General features: G+C 42.5%; 1 protein-coding gene across 1 annotated transcript in view; it reads left to right on the top strand.

Annotated features, from left to right (window-relative positions):
- Positions 1 to 15926, top strand: part of ppm1h (protein phosphatase, Mg2+/Mn2+ dependent, 1H) — a 43543-nt gene that overhangs the window by 21283 nt on the left and 6334 nt on the right. The window contains exons 4-7 of the mRNA XM_037767403.1: positions 6785 to 6897; positions 7570 to 7654; positions 7870 to 7988; positions 13895 to 13958. Coding sequence (XP_037623331.1) covers positions 6785 to 6897; positions 7570 to 7654; positions 7870 to 7988; positions 13895 to 13958 — 381 coding nt within the window. The remainder of the gene's footprint in view (positions 1 to 6784; positions 6898 to 7569; positions 7655 to 7869; positions 7989 to 13894; positions 13959 to 15926) is intronic.

The following is a 15926-nucleotide window of genomic DNA, read 5'->3' as shown; positions in this document are numbered from 1 at the left end:
CTGACTTTACAGTGCTGCTTCTCTCTTTATCTTTTCCTTGTCAGAAATCTGCCCACGACTCCTAGCTATCAGCTGAAATCTGTCTCACTCTGCTTCCTGTCTCTCCTCTCACAAGCCTCTTCATCCCGCTCTGAATCGGCACTCTTTACCCTCCGTGTCCTCTCTCTTTTCTTAAAGGGGAAATTACGCTGAAATCCACCATTTCAAACACTGCAGTTGATGTCACGGCGTACCTCAAACCACGCAGCTACAAAACTCTTAACGTTTGGTCTAAAGTATTTCCTCAGAGAGTTTTATATTAAAAGCACATACAATGTATTTCCAGTTCATTGCTCAGTGTTTCACTAATAGTAATTAGAGCCCATAGGCGAGGAAAAAATGGTGTAACCACCTGGAAAAAAACAGTTTCCTCCGCAGCTGTCATTTATTTTAATTTCATTTGTGTAAAATTGGATGCAATCTCGCTCACATGGTACACATATCCACTTGGAACACAAAACTGTCACTTCTACTTTTGCTGAGTAACTACCCAAAAGTCAATTTTGGCAGAATCTCGCCCATAAACCCCCCCTCCTCCCTGTCTTATTTTTTTAATGAAGCTCATTCTTTAAGAAAATGGGAAGTGTCAGAGAATCTTGGGAAGGTTTGGTAACACTCTAAATCTTTGTCTCAGGGTTCACCGAGTCCCTGCATCTTATCAGCGGGATCCGCCTTTAATTCTCCTCTGACACGACTCACTGCATTCCTGTGGAAGCGGCCGGTGTGTGTGCGGAGCGGCTGCCGAAGCCCGATAAACACTCAGGGATGTGTAAACATCAAAAACAACGTGTAGCTCAGAGACAAAGGCTTACAAGCCAAACTGTTGGTGGGCGAGAGAGGAGATGAGATCACCGGCCTCGTATGATCCTCTTTAGTATAAAACATTTATTTGTCGCCTCACTACTTGGTATCGTGTCTGTGTGGTTGAGCTATACTTACGCAGACTGTCACTTGACATCATACCACCATGTGAGTGTTTTAGGGCTCACGTCATAATGTGGGTTATCAGCATTAGTTCAACATTTTGGGAAATTTGCTTTTTATATTCAGCAACCAGTTAGCTTAGCTTAGCACAAAGCCTGGAAACAGCCAGTCTGACTTGCCTAAAGCTCAGTATTTACCACCACATATCTTGTTTGCATAATCTGTACGAAATCTCAAGTGTGAAATCATAGTCTTGTCATCACCCTGAGGTTGCCAGTCAAACAGCGAGGACAGCAGGAAGTCAGTGCTCCTGGCCAAGAAACAGTCATGCACATAACCCCCCGCTGTAAAACCACAAAGTGTCAAAACCATCCTGTTGAGCAGATTTGATCATCTTTGGACGGAGCCAGGCTAAACTAAGCTAACCGGCTACTTGCGGTAACTTCATCTTTACCATTACAGACATGAGAGTGGTGTTTATCTTCCCATCGAACTCTTGGCAAGAAAGCAAATAAGCACATTTCCCAACATGTCGAACGATTCCTTTAATTAGTGACCTTTCAAAGTGTTGTGGGCATATTGTTGAACACTGGAAAGAGCCGGGCTCGCTGTTTCTTCCTACTTCTACTTATACTAAGCTAAGCTTCAGCCGAGACAGACCTAAGAGTGGTATTCTCTCGCTCAAACAGAAAGAAAATTAAGTGTATTTCCCCAAATGTTGAACTATTCCTTTAAGTTACTGTAATTATAAGTGTAGCACCCCAACACCCTATATTATTCCTATGATTGTACACATGCTGCCTCTTCTGTGAGCTCAAATCCATTGTTGTTAATGTAGACATTAACGCTATTCAAACGCTAGAGCGATGCAGTCGCGGCGCGCAAGCGTTCCCAAGCGCCTACCAATCACAGCCGGACCGGTAGATATCTTTTATTTCTGTAAATATCAGTCTATGGTAAAATGGAGAAGATAAATCATGTTAGTGCAGGACTACGCAGAGCTTTAACATCTGTCCCATGGATTATTTTACTGGCTTCACCCTTTCTGTCCGAGGACGGCTAAACATCAGGTTGAAAGGTCAGCCAAATTGACACAGAGAAATCAAGTGTAAAGCTACTGTGAAGAAATTACAGTGCTGGAAATGCATTCATCTCTGTTTTGATTGTGTTTAGTTTATTCAGTGAGGCACAGCTGGCATTTTCCAGATGTTTTTAGACGCGGCATGTTGCCATAATTAACATTAGACTGGAATGATGGGGTGTTTGGGTTTGGTTTCCTAAGGTAGCTATCACAAAGGTCTACCTGTTTTGGGTGAAACTTATAATACCCCACGATGACTAAACAAAGACACAGTCAAACTATTCAAATTGGCGATGCTTTATTTTAAATAACTGACCCCGGAGAAGTATTTGGAATGAAGGGGAAAAACTGTTTACTGACAAATAAATAATATTTACCCTTTCAGTTGAAAAAAAAAGCAAAAACACAAATTACACAAATTGGACTCCTTTAAAAAATAAAAGTAATAAATTACATCTATTCAAATTAGCAGAGTTGTTGGAAAACAAATATGTAAAACTGAATTGGCTCATACCAAAATATTACCACACACTACTTAAATCCTCTCAGGTTTCTTTGGTAAAGTCTCTATTTCTCTCCACTGTAGACCACAGCTGTTGCTGTGTACGTGAATGACGTAAACTGACAGGAAGTAAACATGGACTCAAGCTGTTGCCTAGCAACGCAAAACGAAAAAGAAGAAGAGATGCTCCAACTCACAGTTCGGCTCAGTCCTGGAGAAACAGTCCGTGGTCAAAAGATGAATCCAGACAGCAGAGGAGGTGAAATCATCATCAGAACGCACACCAAAGGTCACTTCCGGTCAGATTATGGCGTTGTAGCATCAGAACGGTCCAACAGGTCTTCATCAGAGGACCCTACACAGCTTTATGGTCACTGTCTGACCTTGAATCCAGCACCGGGTCCAAACTCACACTGGACTTGTCCAACAAGCTAATATAAAGAAACTGCTGCTAGCACACTTAATTAGACACACAAACAAAGGCTAACGTTCAGGCTCATTAACTGAGATTAAACAGAATAAGTGCGTGTTGAGGTCTTAAACTACTGCTACTATTATTCTCTCTTTACTCAACCTAGCTCCTCTCTGTTTATCTCTCTCCTCCTGTTTGTTTTCTTCCTGACCTCCGACCAATTAGCACAGGTGACACTGATTGATACCGACAGTAACCAATCAATCAGAGCAGCTGAAACTAAAGGTTCAGTCTGGTTTTCTTACTGTTTGCCTTCAATATTGATTAGAACTGTTTATTTTAACTAGTCCTACTTATTCAACTATTTATATTCTACCTTGTTTATGCCCAATTTATCTTAATCTAACCACGTTTTCTTTTTTTTTTTTTAATTGGAAGAATATTGCAAAGCATATAAATCACAGAGCAAATGAGAAGTCTTTTATTGTACACCTCCAACAATAAGAAAAATAAAGGAAATAACCAATATCACACTAATGGCAACAGTTACAACAAGACTTAAAGTACGCACATGAAATAATAGAACACACAATATACACATTAACATACAAAATAAAAAAAGAATAAATAAAGTAAATTAAAAAAAAAAATAGAAATTAATGAATATGGTTTAGGAGAGGTTTCCAAGTCTTTTCAAAAGAATTGAGGGAACCCTTAATACAAATCTAAGTTTCTCCAAACCAATGGACAGTAATTTATCTTTCACCCACATATTGTGAATCGGAGGTAGAACATGTTTCCATCTGAAAGGAATATCCACGTTTTCTTTTGTTATTAAACTAAATTACTTTCAGTTTAATTGCCTTACTGAATTATTTCCATCCAACTTCATTAGGAACTAGTTTTAATCCCTTACTTTTACACCAGGACTACTCCAGCATGAGGTATGTTGTAATTATGCATTAGCCTTCAGGAGATAAAGGTAAATCAATATAGTTTTTAAGTTTTAACAATGTTATACTAAATCTAAATTCACCATTTTTGTGTGTGTATGCATGATCCTATCTCGGAGTACCATTACCAATACCATTAATGCATGAATATTGACAGTCACAATAGCAAGGTGTGTGATTGTGTGTGTTAGCAGCAGGTTATTGTACTCTAAAGGAGCATTAGCTGAAGAATTTGCCCAAAGGTCCTTCTTACCCTCAAAAACAGCTGATGTGCCACTGATTTTGCTAATCAGTTAAAATGATTCATTCAGTTAAATACCTTTCTTATCACAGTTTTCCATCATTTCTGACATTCAACCTGTTTTTCTACCATCGCTGCTTTCTGTTCTCAGTTTCTGTTTTTAGGTTTAATAGCTTTAAAGGCTCTCATTCTGCAAACTCACTAACAGAAAACACTGCAAACAGCATGGAGAAGGATGTTTGGTCTGACCTGTAGCTCAGGTAGATTACAGTGACTCAACAGCAGCTTTTTGTCAATGAAAACTTTCTCTTCATCATTGGATAGTAAGCTGGTTTGAACCTTGCTGTGAACTGGTGGCCTTCATGACAATATGTTGAATAAAATAGCCAATTCTCAACGTATGAATCATTTAATCACATCTACTGTGAGCGTACCTTATTATGTCCATTTTTCTAGAAATATCTATTCTTTGATTGGTCAAACTCATCACTATATTAAGATGTTTGTTTGGATTAGAGGTCTCTCCTCAAGGTTTATTTATTCTTTATTCTTTATTTGGATCCCCACTAGCTTTCACAGAGTGGTTGCTATAGTCTCCCTGGGGTCCACACAAAAACATTAACAATAAAAACAGTTTAAAATCAAATAAAGTCAGTAAAACAAGAAAAGACAAACCAAGCGAAAAGTAAGGATCTGAAAATAAATAAAATAGTTCTATATATGAAACAACAAAAATAGAAACAAAAACAGAATACACAGCGACAAAATAATAATAATAATAATAATAATAATAATAATAATATTGTACAAACCCTCAGAAAAGATTCCAAAAACAACAATAATCAAAATAACATCTACGTGAGATTCATACATTTTTTTTGTTTTTGTAACTTTTTGAAGGAAAATCAGGTTGTGTTCAAATAAAACTTTAACTGCATGAAGATGACAGTTAAAGTAGTTTGGTCGGGCGAGATGTGCACTGAACAATACTTTTTGTGTGTCTGTTGTTCTTTGACATGTCCCTGGCTTTATCCAAGTGGATTTTAGTGGAATATAATTAATTCTGCTTCTGTTGTCCTCTCACTAGTCTCTGAATGGCAGATTAGATTTTCTTTTTTTACTTACCGGGTGATTACTTGTCAGTCCATATCTTGTGGCAAGAGTTTAATTTGAAGAAGTGCAGAAACCAATTTGTCTCTCTCTCTTTCTCTCTCTCTCTCTCTCTCTCTCTCTCTCTCTCTCTCTCTCTCTCTCTGCTGGTGATTTAGCTCAGTTGTTTTTTAGATTCGTCCTGGCGGAAGTGGAGAGAGGAGAAAGGTGTAGATGTTTATGCAGACATTTTCATTATTAAAGACTTTGCCTGCAGCGAGAGGTATTGGACACAGCCAGGATAAATATGTATGGCTCGCTATGGATTCATAATTCATTCAGGGTGAAGGACACATTTGTTCACCCTCCCCAACACACACACACATGTATCCATCCTCCATACTCCTTCATGCCCTCTCACTCTTGAGATATGTGTACAGCAGCAACAGTGGTGTGTGTGTGTGTGTGTGTGTGTGTGTGTGTGTTTGTTCTGTAACTGGATAGGAAGATGGAGTGCAGACATTCAGAAACATACATGCTAATTCTGTCTTATACAAAAAGTATGAAGTCGTACACACACATCCAGTCACACAAATATTTGCTCTGTATGCACACACATGCAGAACTGTATGTACACACGTGCAGAACTGTCTGCACACACTCACACTCTGATTCACACAAATTTGTCTTTTCTGTCAGACATAAAACACATATTTATAGACACAATGCACGCGTACACCCACAATCCACTGCTGTCTCCTGTCAGAGAAACACACACATTCACCGAGCTGTAATCCGATGGAGGTCGTCAGCTTTAGTTGGGGGTAACGTCCCACATGGGAAAACACGTTAAGGAAGGCCTCGCTCTCTGCAAATGTGTTCGCCAACATTTTTCATCCCACTCAATCTGTTGATAGCGACGGAGGGATGCGAAGGAGGCGCCGGAGGGGTCATTCATTTTCCCGGGATAACTTCCTGCTTCTGTTTTGCCATTAAAAGACCCCTCGGGAGCTGTTAGCGGCTCACCAACAGCAGCCACGGAGAGCATTAAGGAGTTAAATCAAGTGTGAGCAGCTTCAAAATTTACGTTAGCATTTTTGATTAATTTGCTGACAGATTAATTATTCATCTAATTAATGAACTGATAGCATGGGTTTTTTTCGAATCTTTTTTTTTTTGGTTTAATTAGCAACGAATTAATCTGGGCTAATTAACCGGTGTAATAACCAGCGGCCGCTCCAAACTTTCTCTCCCATCCTTTTGGTTTCCTTTCCGTTTTTATTGCTCCTTGACTTATGGCGCTATTGATAAATGAATTCATTATGGTGCTATAATTAATAATATAGCATCACGTTGGGTTTTAAGCACCAGGGCAGTATTTTACTCGGTATCGGGTTCTTGCTTTAATGCTTTGTGGCGCTGCGTGATAGGAAAAAGTTTTCGAAGGCTGTGATGATTAGCAACATGATTGTGTGCAGAGGATGGGTTTGGATTATGTGATTATGTGCTCTCAGTGTTAATGTGTGTGTGTGTTTGTGTTTAGGATGTGCAGATAGAGAAGGAGAAGGCTGTCTACAACGTCTCAGGTGGCTGCACCGCTCTGGCTGTCGTCTTTTTGCTCGGGAAGCTCTACGTTGGGAACGCCGGAGACAGCAGGTGAGATATGCACAAAATGAGTGTACCTTTGCAAAATGACCGACCCGTTCTCACTCCCAGCTCGTTAAATACCGCCGGTTGGTAAGTGCCCCTCGGCATGGACGCACAGAGGCACCCTTTAGCAACAGTATGTAACGAAAGTCACCTAATATTAACAGTGTGAGAGTCCACTGAGGGCGGGCGAGTGGGGTGGTGGATGGGTCAAACAAACTTCAACCAGGAGGCCGGTGTTCGTGTAAAATCTGGTCTGCACTTGCCGAAATTGAGCCAATAGCAACGCACGACCGCAGCTCCAGTTACACTGCACACTGTTACACTGTGTCATACCCCGTACCCCAAGACCCGTGTCCCAGCGTCTTTCAATAGGCCTTGCCGTTTCCTAACCCTACCTAAGTGGCTGTGTTGCCTAAACCTTAACTTCCTGTGAAACCGGAAGTTTATTTTGACACTATGCATGTAACAAGCATATTGACACGCTGGCCCTAGTCCGTCCAAATGTTAAGGGGCGTTGACCAAGCGGCGATATTTGACGAGTTGTGAGTGAGAATGTGTTGCAACGACACACACGTGTTGGCGTCTTTTCTCTGTCGCTCACCTTCTCGTGCCCTGCAGCCAGCAGTGTCCCAGCTTAAATAAACACAGTTTTCTGTTTTGTCTGGTCCTTTCCCTCAGAGCCATCATTATCCGGGCCGGGGAAGTCCTCCCCATGTCAGCAGAGTTCACGCCGGAGTCAGAGAGACAGCGACTGCAGTTCCTGGTGAGAAAGAACCTTTCTCGGCTCATTTCTAGCGAGCACAGCTGTCAGATATTAGCAGAGCTGACCTCCCCTCCCGTTGAGATACCGGCTATGCTTAGCTCTGTCTCTCTTGCATTGCCTGCTCTCTTTGCCAGCTTAATAGACTATGGAATTGTTTTTCCTATCCCCTGGGTATGTCAATCTTTTTCTGTTTTTTTTCCCTTTTCGTATCACAGGCCTACATGCAGCCACACTTATTAGGGAACGAGTTTACACATCTGGAATTCCCGAGGAGAGTCCAGAGGAAGGAGGTGGGGAAGAGGATGCTGTACCGTGACTTCACCATGTCGGGATGGTGGGTTGGCTGATTCATTGATTAGATTTACTGATTGGATTAATCTCTTAAAGGGGTAACTTTGGTATTTTTCAACTGGTCCAGTATAGAGCAGAGAACGCTGTAGACGACAGCTGCTCACAGGTTGCAATATGCTGCCATTGGGGCAAGCTGGCACCGTCATTTACGTCAACTAAAAGTGCTTGTTTTTTCCACTCCTTTCCATAATGTTGTCAGACACTTCTAATAACAATCTGAGCCTGTCAGTGGCAAAAACAAGCACATTTAGTGGACATAAAATGACGGTACCAGGTTGCCACAAGTGATTGCATTATAGCCCATTTAGCGGCTGGCGACTGCAGCGTTCTCCCCTCAATACTGGACCAATTTGAAATTGTTGCACCCATTAGTCACTTAGACACAAAAACATGATAAAATAGTGAATACCAAAGTTACCCTTTAATGTCGAATGCAATGCACAAGTGACGCAGCATGCAAACTGTGAGAATACCGTTGTTTTTTCCTCCCGATTTTGCCGCTTCATTATGCGCGTCAGTACGTTTCTCCTCTGCCTTCCTGCTAAATTATTTAACACTAAACACATGTTAAAAAATACTGTTCAATTTTTTACATCCTTACACTTCCTGTGTATCTGCTGGGATCCATTTATGAGCCCCCTGAGAGAGATTTATGTCAACATCATTTCTGCTTCCTAGCCTCGTATAATTCTGCCTTGCCGAAACATTACTTTGCGACATTATCTACGTTTGAGTGATTTCCTATAATGTACCCCTTATGAAAATAGCCAATAATAGTATTCTCCATCCTATTGAGTATGCAGTAGTGTAAAAAAAAAGCCATTCAAAGCTTCATTTTCAGAAGGAGGCCATGCAGCGGCCTTGACATTTCTGCTTCTGTGTGCGAGAGGAAGGTAAGAAGGAATATGTGGGCACAGCAAGGACAGCTCTTTATCTTACTGTGTAGAGAGAGGTAAAAAAAGGTCAAAGAGATTGAGGAAAATGTTGTGAGAAGGAAGAAAAGAGAGAAGGACTGATATATAGATGGAAATGTGAAAGGGAGAGAAAATATAGAGGAGAAAAAAAAGGAAAGGAGGAGACCTAGGGAATCGAAGAGAAAAAAAAAAAGCTGAGGGAGGGAAAGATTACATGAGCAGCTCCAATTTTCTTCTAAGAGAAATGTCCAAGGACTTTAACCCTAAAGTACGTTACAAGCTCTGCTACTAAGGTCACATTGGCAGCATTCTTAGCAATCACAGAAGTTTAGCAACTTTGATATGAGTTTAAAGCACACAAATTATCTGTGACCAAATTTAACTGTGGAGAAAAAAGCCAACCTTTTTTAATGTGTCAAAGGAAAACGTGTTTCGTAACCAGGACACATTCAGTAGGCAGAACACACCTTACTCACCTGCGAGGCAGCTTTTACCAGTGGTGCATTCAAAAAATACTCCATTGCAAGTAAAAGTCATGTATTCAAAATTCGACTTACAGCAAGTAAAGATAGTTGTATTAAGTGTATTTACTCAAGTAATGTGTTTACATAAAGTTCTGAGGTACTCAATATTTAGATTTATTGCTACTTCACTACATATCACAAAGAAATATTGTACTTTTTACTCCACTACATTTATCTGACCGTTTTAGTAAGTAGTTACTTTACAGATTTCTAAACCTAAAATAACCAAGTACAATATGATGCATTGTTACACAGTCAATAAACAACTAGTACATTAAAACGCTGTTTGAGTCAGTAATAATAATCAAATTTATGATTTATATTATAATGTAACACTGAAGTGGCCTTCTTCCTGAATAATAGAAAAATAGAACTAGAAATACTCAAGTACCTCAAAATTGTACTTAAACCTGGGGTCGGCAACATTGGAGAAACACACAAGAGTAAGCTAAACTTTGAAAGTATCCAACCAAAAAACCCAGCCCAGTGTTGCCAACTCTTTTCCAATGAAAGTAGCAAACTCCGTAGCTAAGACTCCGGTGACGTGCAATGAGTGCACGGGCAGAGTGTGCACAGGTCAGTAGGTAGGTAGGCAGCCCGTCCAATCATTTCATTTGGGCCATTTGGGTGTTTTAGCTTAGAATGAGCCCTTCATCTACATAGGGAGCGGGTCCTCTTCACGGAGTCCACCATGTTTCTACATTAGCCCAGAACGGACAAACCAAACTCTGACTCTAGAGAGAGACTTTCGCGTTTTTACGTTAGCTGAAGGCCACCGTAGTTCTCCGACACGCTTGTGAAGCTGCGGTCTGACTTCCGTTGCTCCTAAAGTAGTGTTATTATGGTAAAGATGGCCTCTGAGCGATGTGAACAGTGTTACCACGGTTTAGCACTCGGCGGCTCACGTTACCGCGGTCTTGGAAAGGGAGGAGTGAGCGTAGGGGTACTCAGTCGGTTGCAATCTGCAACCACACCACTAAATGCCCCCAAATCCTACACACTGTCCCTTTAAGTTATTTAAAAAATGAAGTTCTTTATTCTTGAAGTGTTTTAACTGTGTCTATCCCCAGTAGAACATGTGCTATACATAATGCATGCACTTCTACGTATAGATATGTGAGCGGTAGTTGCAGGTGACTGAGGACAGACGAACAGAATGTTTTCTGACACCACCTCCATGCAGCTGTGTTTTGCGGCGCCGCTCGGTTCAGCAGATGTAGGTCAGTCAGCGGCTGTGTTCCTTTTCGGGCCCAGAACTCTCAGCCTGTCGTCTGTCTGCCTGCTTACTGTCTCGGCAGCGCAGACGGCCTGTGATGTATTTTTAATCAGGTTCTACCCATATAACCCAGTTCTGCTCGTTTCACCCCGGACTAAGTCTGGGTCTTAAATTAGTACCCTGTCAGCCGCCGTGGCTGATTGCACTGATGTGCGTGGGTGTGACATAACTGTGTCATCTCGTATAGGTGCAGTTCAGACGCTCTATAGGTACAGAGGATCATTTTATGTCTCTGCAGCTTTTCTGTCTGTACATGTACACTCTCCTGTCAGCGTGTGCAGCCAGTGTGCCCACATGCAGCGTGTGTGTGTGGGTGTACACCGGCATCCAGTTCCCTCAAAGGCATCCATGATCAAGGCCACGCTCTAATGAAGGCATACAGGCCCTGCAGCCCACCTCTCTCTCTTCTCGTCTTCCTCCCTCGCTTTCTTTTCCTCCCCCCCCTCCCTCGACCAGTTGGATGCTTCGCCGTCGCAAACTGTAATGGTGGTCGTTGTCCAGGAGGATGGCAGGCGTTTTTTGTTTGACACGTCGCGGAGTGATGGATGTTGAGCGGTCAGCCGTGTTCGACGTGATCCAAACACCGCGGCAACACAGCCAGCCAGGCGGAGGGAAGAGGGTGGGCGGCTATAGAGGACAGAGGGGGGAGAACAAATGTGAAGGAAATTGCTTCAGAGACAAAGAGAAATGTAAGCTGCAAAGATAGAGATGAAGGAGGAGAGGGAAAAAAAAGTTGGTGAAAAGTAAAGATAAACAAAAAATGAAAAAAAGAGATGGCGTAGGCCACACGGGAGGGCAGTTATAAATGACAATAAACGGCGCTCAAGCTGTCTCTCTTTAGAGCACACGCCCACAAGGGTGTCTGTTCTCCCCCCTGATCCTATAGACAATGAATGTGAGAGGAGGCAGACTAACACACACCTTCATCACTGTCATACATTTTCACTCCCTCTCGCACTCCTCCTTCTCCTCTTCCCTTCTTTCCCCATTATGCCGTTATGACTGATGCTATTTTGGAGAGCCGTTGGGTCGCTGCCATTAACTCTGGCCTCGCTTTGCTCCTGAAAGCACCGCTCAATCTACAAAAAAGCCCGTCAAGGTTGGCCAAAAAGTTTATTTGAACCCCGACTGTCGATCGCGCCAATTTGTCTGACTCATCCGGTTGCTGACACAGGCCCCCGCCACAATGTCACCTCGAAGTGTGTCGACGGCTTTGTTTCGGAGATGTAGCCTTCATGATGGTGTGCGTGCGGATCAGGATGCTTAGCGCACGCTGCTAATGTTTACCTGTCGCCACTCTTTGCACCGAGCGGAGATGACATCACTCCTCTCCTGCCCGTCACCTGCAGAGAGGATGAGACAAACCCCCCCTCCTTCCCTGCATCCCTCTCTTCCTCTTCCCTTCCCCCCACTCAGTCACACTGCAACGTATCAGGCGACCAAACAGCCCTTGAATGTGAAAGCGCTCAGTGTTGTGGTCAAACAGTACGGCCCTTGAGCAACCGCTCCTCGCTTGTTTTTTTGGACTCCGTGTCCCAGAGCGGGGAAGCAGGTATCATAACAGGATTAATGTGTATCTGTCTCTTTCTGTCACACACTCGTTATCTGGAGTCTGACAGGATGGATTCGCTGTAAACACAGGTCTCGAGAGAGGGGAGACTGTCCCCGACAGCCGGCTCTGGGGATTTCATCCAAGACGTCTTTGAAATAATGACATAAAGAGCTCGTCTAGTAGAGACTTCTTGAAGGTGAAATACTCAAATGAAAGAAGTTTGGATATCCCTTTTTTTTCTTTTAAATAGAGAGGGTGAGACCTGCCCCGGTCTAATTAAAGCGTCTTTTTAATGCTCAGTTTAACTTTTACATCATCAAACTGCTGTTTTAGAGCTTTTTCCGCACCATGAATATTGCAAACATTAGTGAGGAAACTCTTCTACGGGCGTTACACAGCTCGCCGCTCTGAAGAGTCTCTGGCTGCAGACTGTATTTCTATGTTTGTGGGCTGCGTTCGTTCGCCGTGATCGTCCTCGCTCTGCACACTGTTAAAAAAAGTGCTGAGTGCAGCAGTACAGCGCTCGCCTAAGGTGGAAACATATGGTCTCTCTGAGTGGAACCAGCAGTAATGTAAAAACCATCCCGGTCCCTGCTAATCTGCTTCACAGCAGCTGAAATACATCGGATAAGGTGTGCGGGGCAGGCCCGGGGTCACGTGATATTTGCACTTGTTCTAAAGCAGCTTTTCAGACTATAGACGGCTGTTATTTTCTATATTTTGTTAACATCCAAAGCACTTCAAACCGTTTTTATGACAGTTATGAACAGTCATTTCCTCCAGTCTAAAGGCTAAAATAAAGAATAACCTGTGTTTCTGAGTGTTATTCGATCCACGTAAGGATGCCAGATTTTTCTAGTGTGAGTTGTGAATGGAAAACTTCGTCCTGGCAGCTCTTGTGGAAACTGGCTCAAATCTGTAATATGTTTCTGGTACTGTATAGTCACGCAGCTGCTCCTCTGAAGTCAAACTCTATACTAGCTACAGTATGAGCAAGAGTGCAGGGTTTTCTTCAACTGCAAGTTCCTGAGCTACAGTATGGAGGTGTTTCTTAAGACCTGGCATGAATGCATACAGTATTATACAGTCTGTCTCTCCTCGTGCTGCTGCAGCCCTGTCTGGTCCCAGTCTGAAGACAGTAAATTATTCATTAGTCGGGGAAGTTTAAACACTGCTCTGAGAGCAGGGGGAATGTAAACGTGGATACTCTTGCATCATTTAGCTGCTTTACATCCAGACCTCCATATACATGCATGTACACACACACACACACACACACACACACACACACACACACACACACACACACACACACACACACACACACACACACTGCAGCAGACAGTCTTAGAAAACCAACATACATCCGTAGACTTGTCTCTCTTTGTCGCTAGGGAGACTTTTACAGGAGAGAGAAATATGCTAAGGCACTGTGCCGTGTGATGGTTTTTTTTCCTCACCGTCTCTCTTTTCCCTCCTAGCATACTCTTATTCTCTGTGCCAGTCGGCTCGGCAGCAGGGCCTGCGGGGGGGGGGGCGCAGGAGCGATGTATCTCCAGGGCACGTGTACGCCGCCTGCCATAAAGCAAAAACCCATTAAAGTGTCCTCTCTCCTCTGTGCAGGGCGTATAAAACCATCGAGGACGATGACCTAAAGTTTCCCCTGATCTACGGCGAAGGGAAGAAGGTAAGAAGTGCTCCGGCAGGTCGCTCGCTGACAGAGTTATTCCCACAGCCTTGTGCGCCTCGCCTGTAATCAAAGCTCACCAGGGCACCATTAGTCAGCCCCCCCACACTCACCCCCTGTCACTGTGTGGAGGAGTCGGCCAGGAAGGCATTCCCGGCCTCTTCCACATCCTTTAACCGACCTACATGGCACAGGCTATATCTCAGCTCTAATGGACTTTTAAGTCCGTCAGCAGGTAAAACTACAAAATTTCAATGACACAGCCCTCGCTGTACGTTTCACCTAGACGTACGAAACTTGGTAGGCACGTATATCACATGTAGACTTAAAGAAAAGTCTCTTGAGGCTATGCTTTAAACCCAACAGGAAGTTGGCCATTTTAAATGTTTTGTGAATTTTGTGTGTATTTTTTGCCATTTCCAGGCTCTGTACTTTAACGAACTCCTCCTATAGATTTAACCTGATTTACTTCAGATTTGGTCGGTACAATCTGAAGACCTTTATGATGAAAAGTTGTGAAAAACTTGAGCAGAGAATTTACATGATTCGCCATTAAACAACAAACTGTTGTAACTCGACTGTACTTGGGCAAATCTGCCCCAAAGTTGACCTACTTCATACAGTAGCAGTCCAGGACTGAGGGCATCTACATGGCAATATTGACTCATAGTCGTAGCGCCACCTACTTGCAACAGGAAGTCAGCGTTATGTGACAAACATCATCCGATTTACCTGAAGTTTATGTAAGATACACTTGATATAGAGCAACATAATGCATGTTTAGCGTGTGTTCTCTAGCGCCACATAGTGGAAACATAAAGTGATGCAAAAGTTTGCAATCCGTTAATTCCTGTGCCACTCAATCCACGCAGGAAATAATGTCTAACTTGTGCGTGCAGTCACCGCCGCTTGCAGCTTTAATGGACTTTGTGCTTTTATGTCCAAAACGAAGCACAGCTAGGAGTCAAAGGTTTGACTCCCACTCCTGTTAGATGATGAAAGAAAGATAAAATAGTGTCCAGAAAGTGACATATGTTAATTGGAATGTAACGTCGCTAAAACACCGACGTGCAGGAGAATCTTTTTGACGCGTTACACAAAAGAAAAAGGTCAAGCTCAGCACACGGTTCATGACATTTCCCTCAGCGGTGCTGCAGGTGGTGGTGTGCAGCATCTTGTCCTTGTTGCATTGAAAAGGTCAGAGAGGGAACATGATAGATCTAAATATGTTCTCACCGTGGCCTTCTCCAGTTTTCTATCCTGCGACCCTGCGTTCTCATATGGAAACATTACATTTTGGGTTTGCTGCTCCTTATACTTCATTCTGCGTAACGTAGACCGAGACAGAAGTGGATAAGGTGCAAAACCTCATAAAATGTTATGGTTGAAACTTGTTTATTTATGCTAAATAACGTTTGTAGTTTGATATAGCATACAAATATGACACATTTAGCTAGTATTAGTAACAAGCTATGACGCTGCTAATTAGGAAATTACTCATTTTTTGAGGACATTGGGACTTAATTATCATACTTAATTATCATTTCACACATGCAGGCCAATATGTGTGTTTATACAGACGAAAAGGACATTTTTAGTTTAGATTATGGAGCAAGGAAAATTCAATTAGAGTTAACAAAACGAACAAATCACAAGGTTTTTAGAGGTGTTGCATTGTTTGCAATTTTGTCATATTCAAGAATTGAAATGAGGCGTTTTGACAGTGACAGTGAACAGTAATGCTTTGTTACACACTGGTGACTTTGTTGTGATATACAGTCAAATAAACCCATTGTCCCCATATGAAGACATCATTTGTCCCTAAAACGACTTCCTGTTCAAAGACGATGCTTAGTTTTTATACTTATTAGGTCTTACTTATCCCAAATAGCTATGGAGAAATCCAAAAATGCAGACCAAACAAAAGCTCAGGTCTCAGGAAGTTAATAAAGACAGACAGTAGATTCG

Source organism: Sebastes umbrosus, chromosome 4 (genome assembly GCF_015220745.1).
Source record: "Sebastes umbrosus isolate fSebUmb1 chromosome 4, fSebUmb1.pri, whole genome shotgun sequence".
Taxonomy (NCBI): domain Eukaryota; kingdom Metazoa; phylum Chordata; class Actinopteri; order Perciformes; family Sebastidae; genus Sebastes; species Sebastes umbrosus.
The sequence above is the reverse complement of the archived record's forward strand: the minus strand, read 5'-3'. Positions and strand labels throughout refer to the sequence as shown.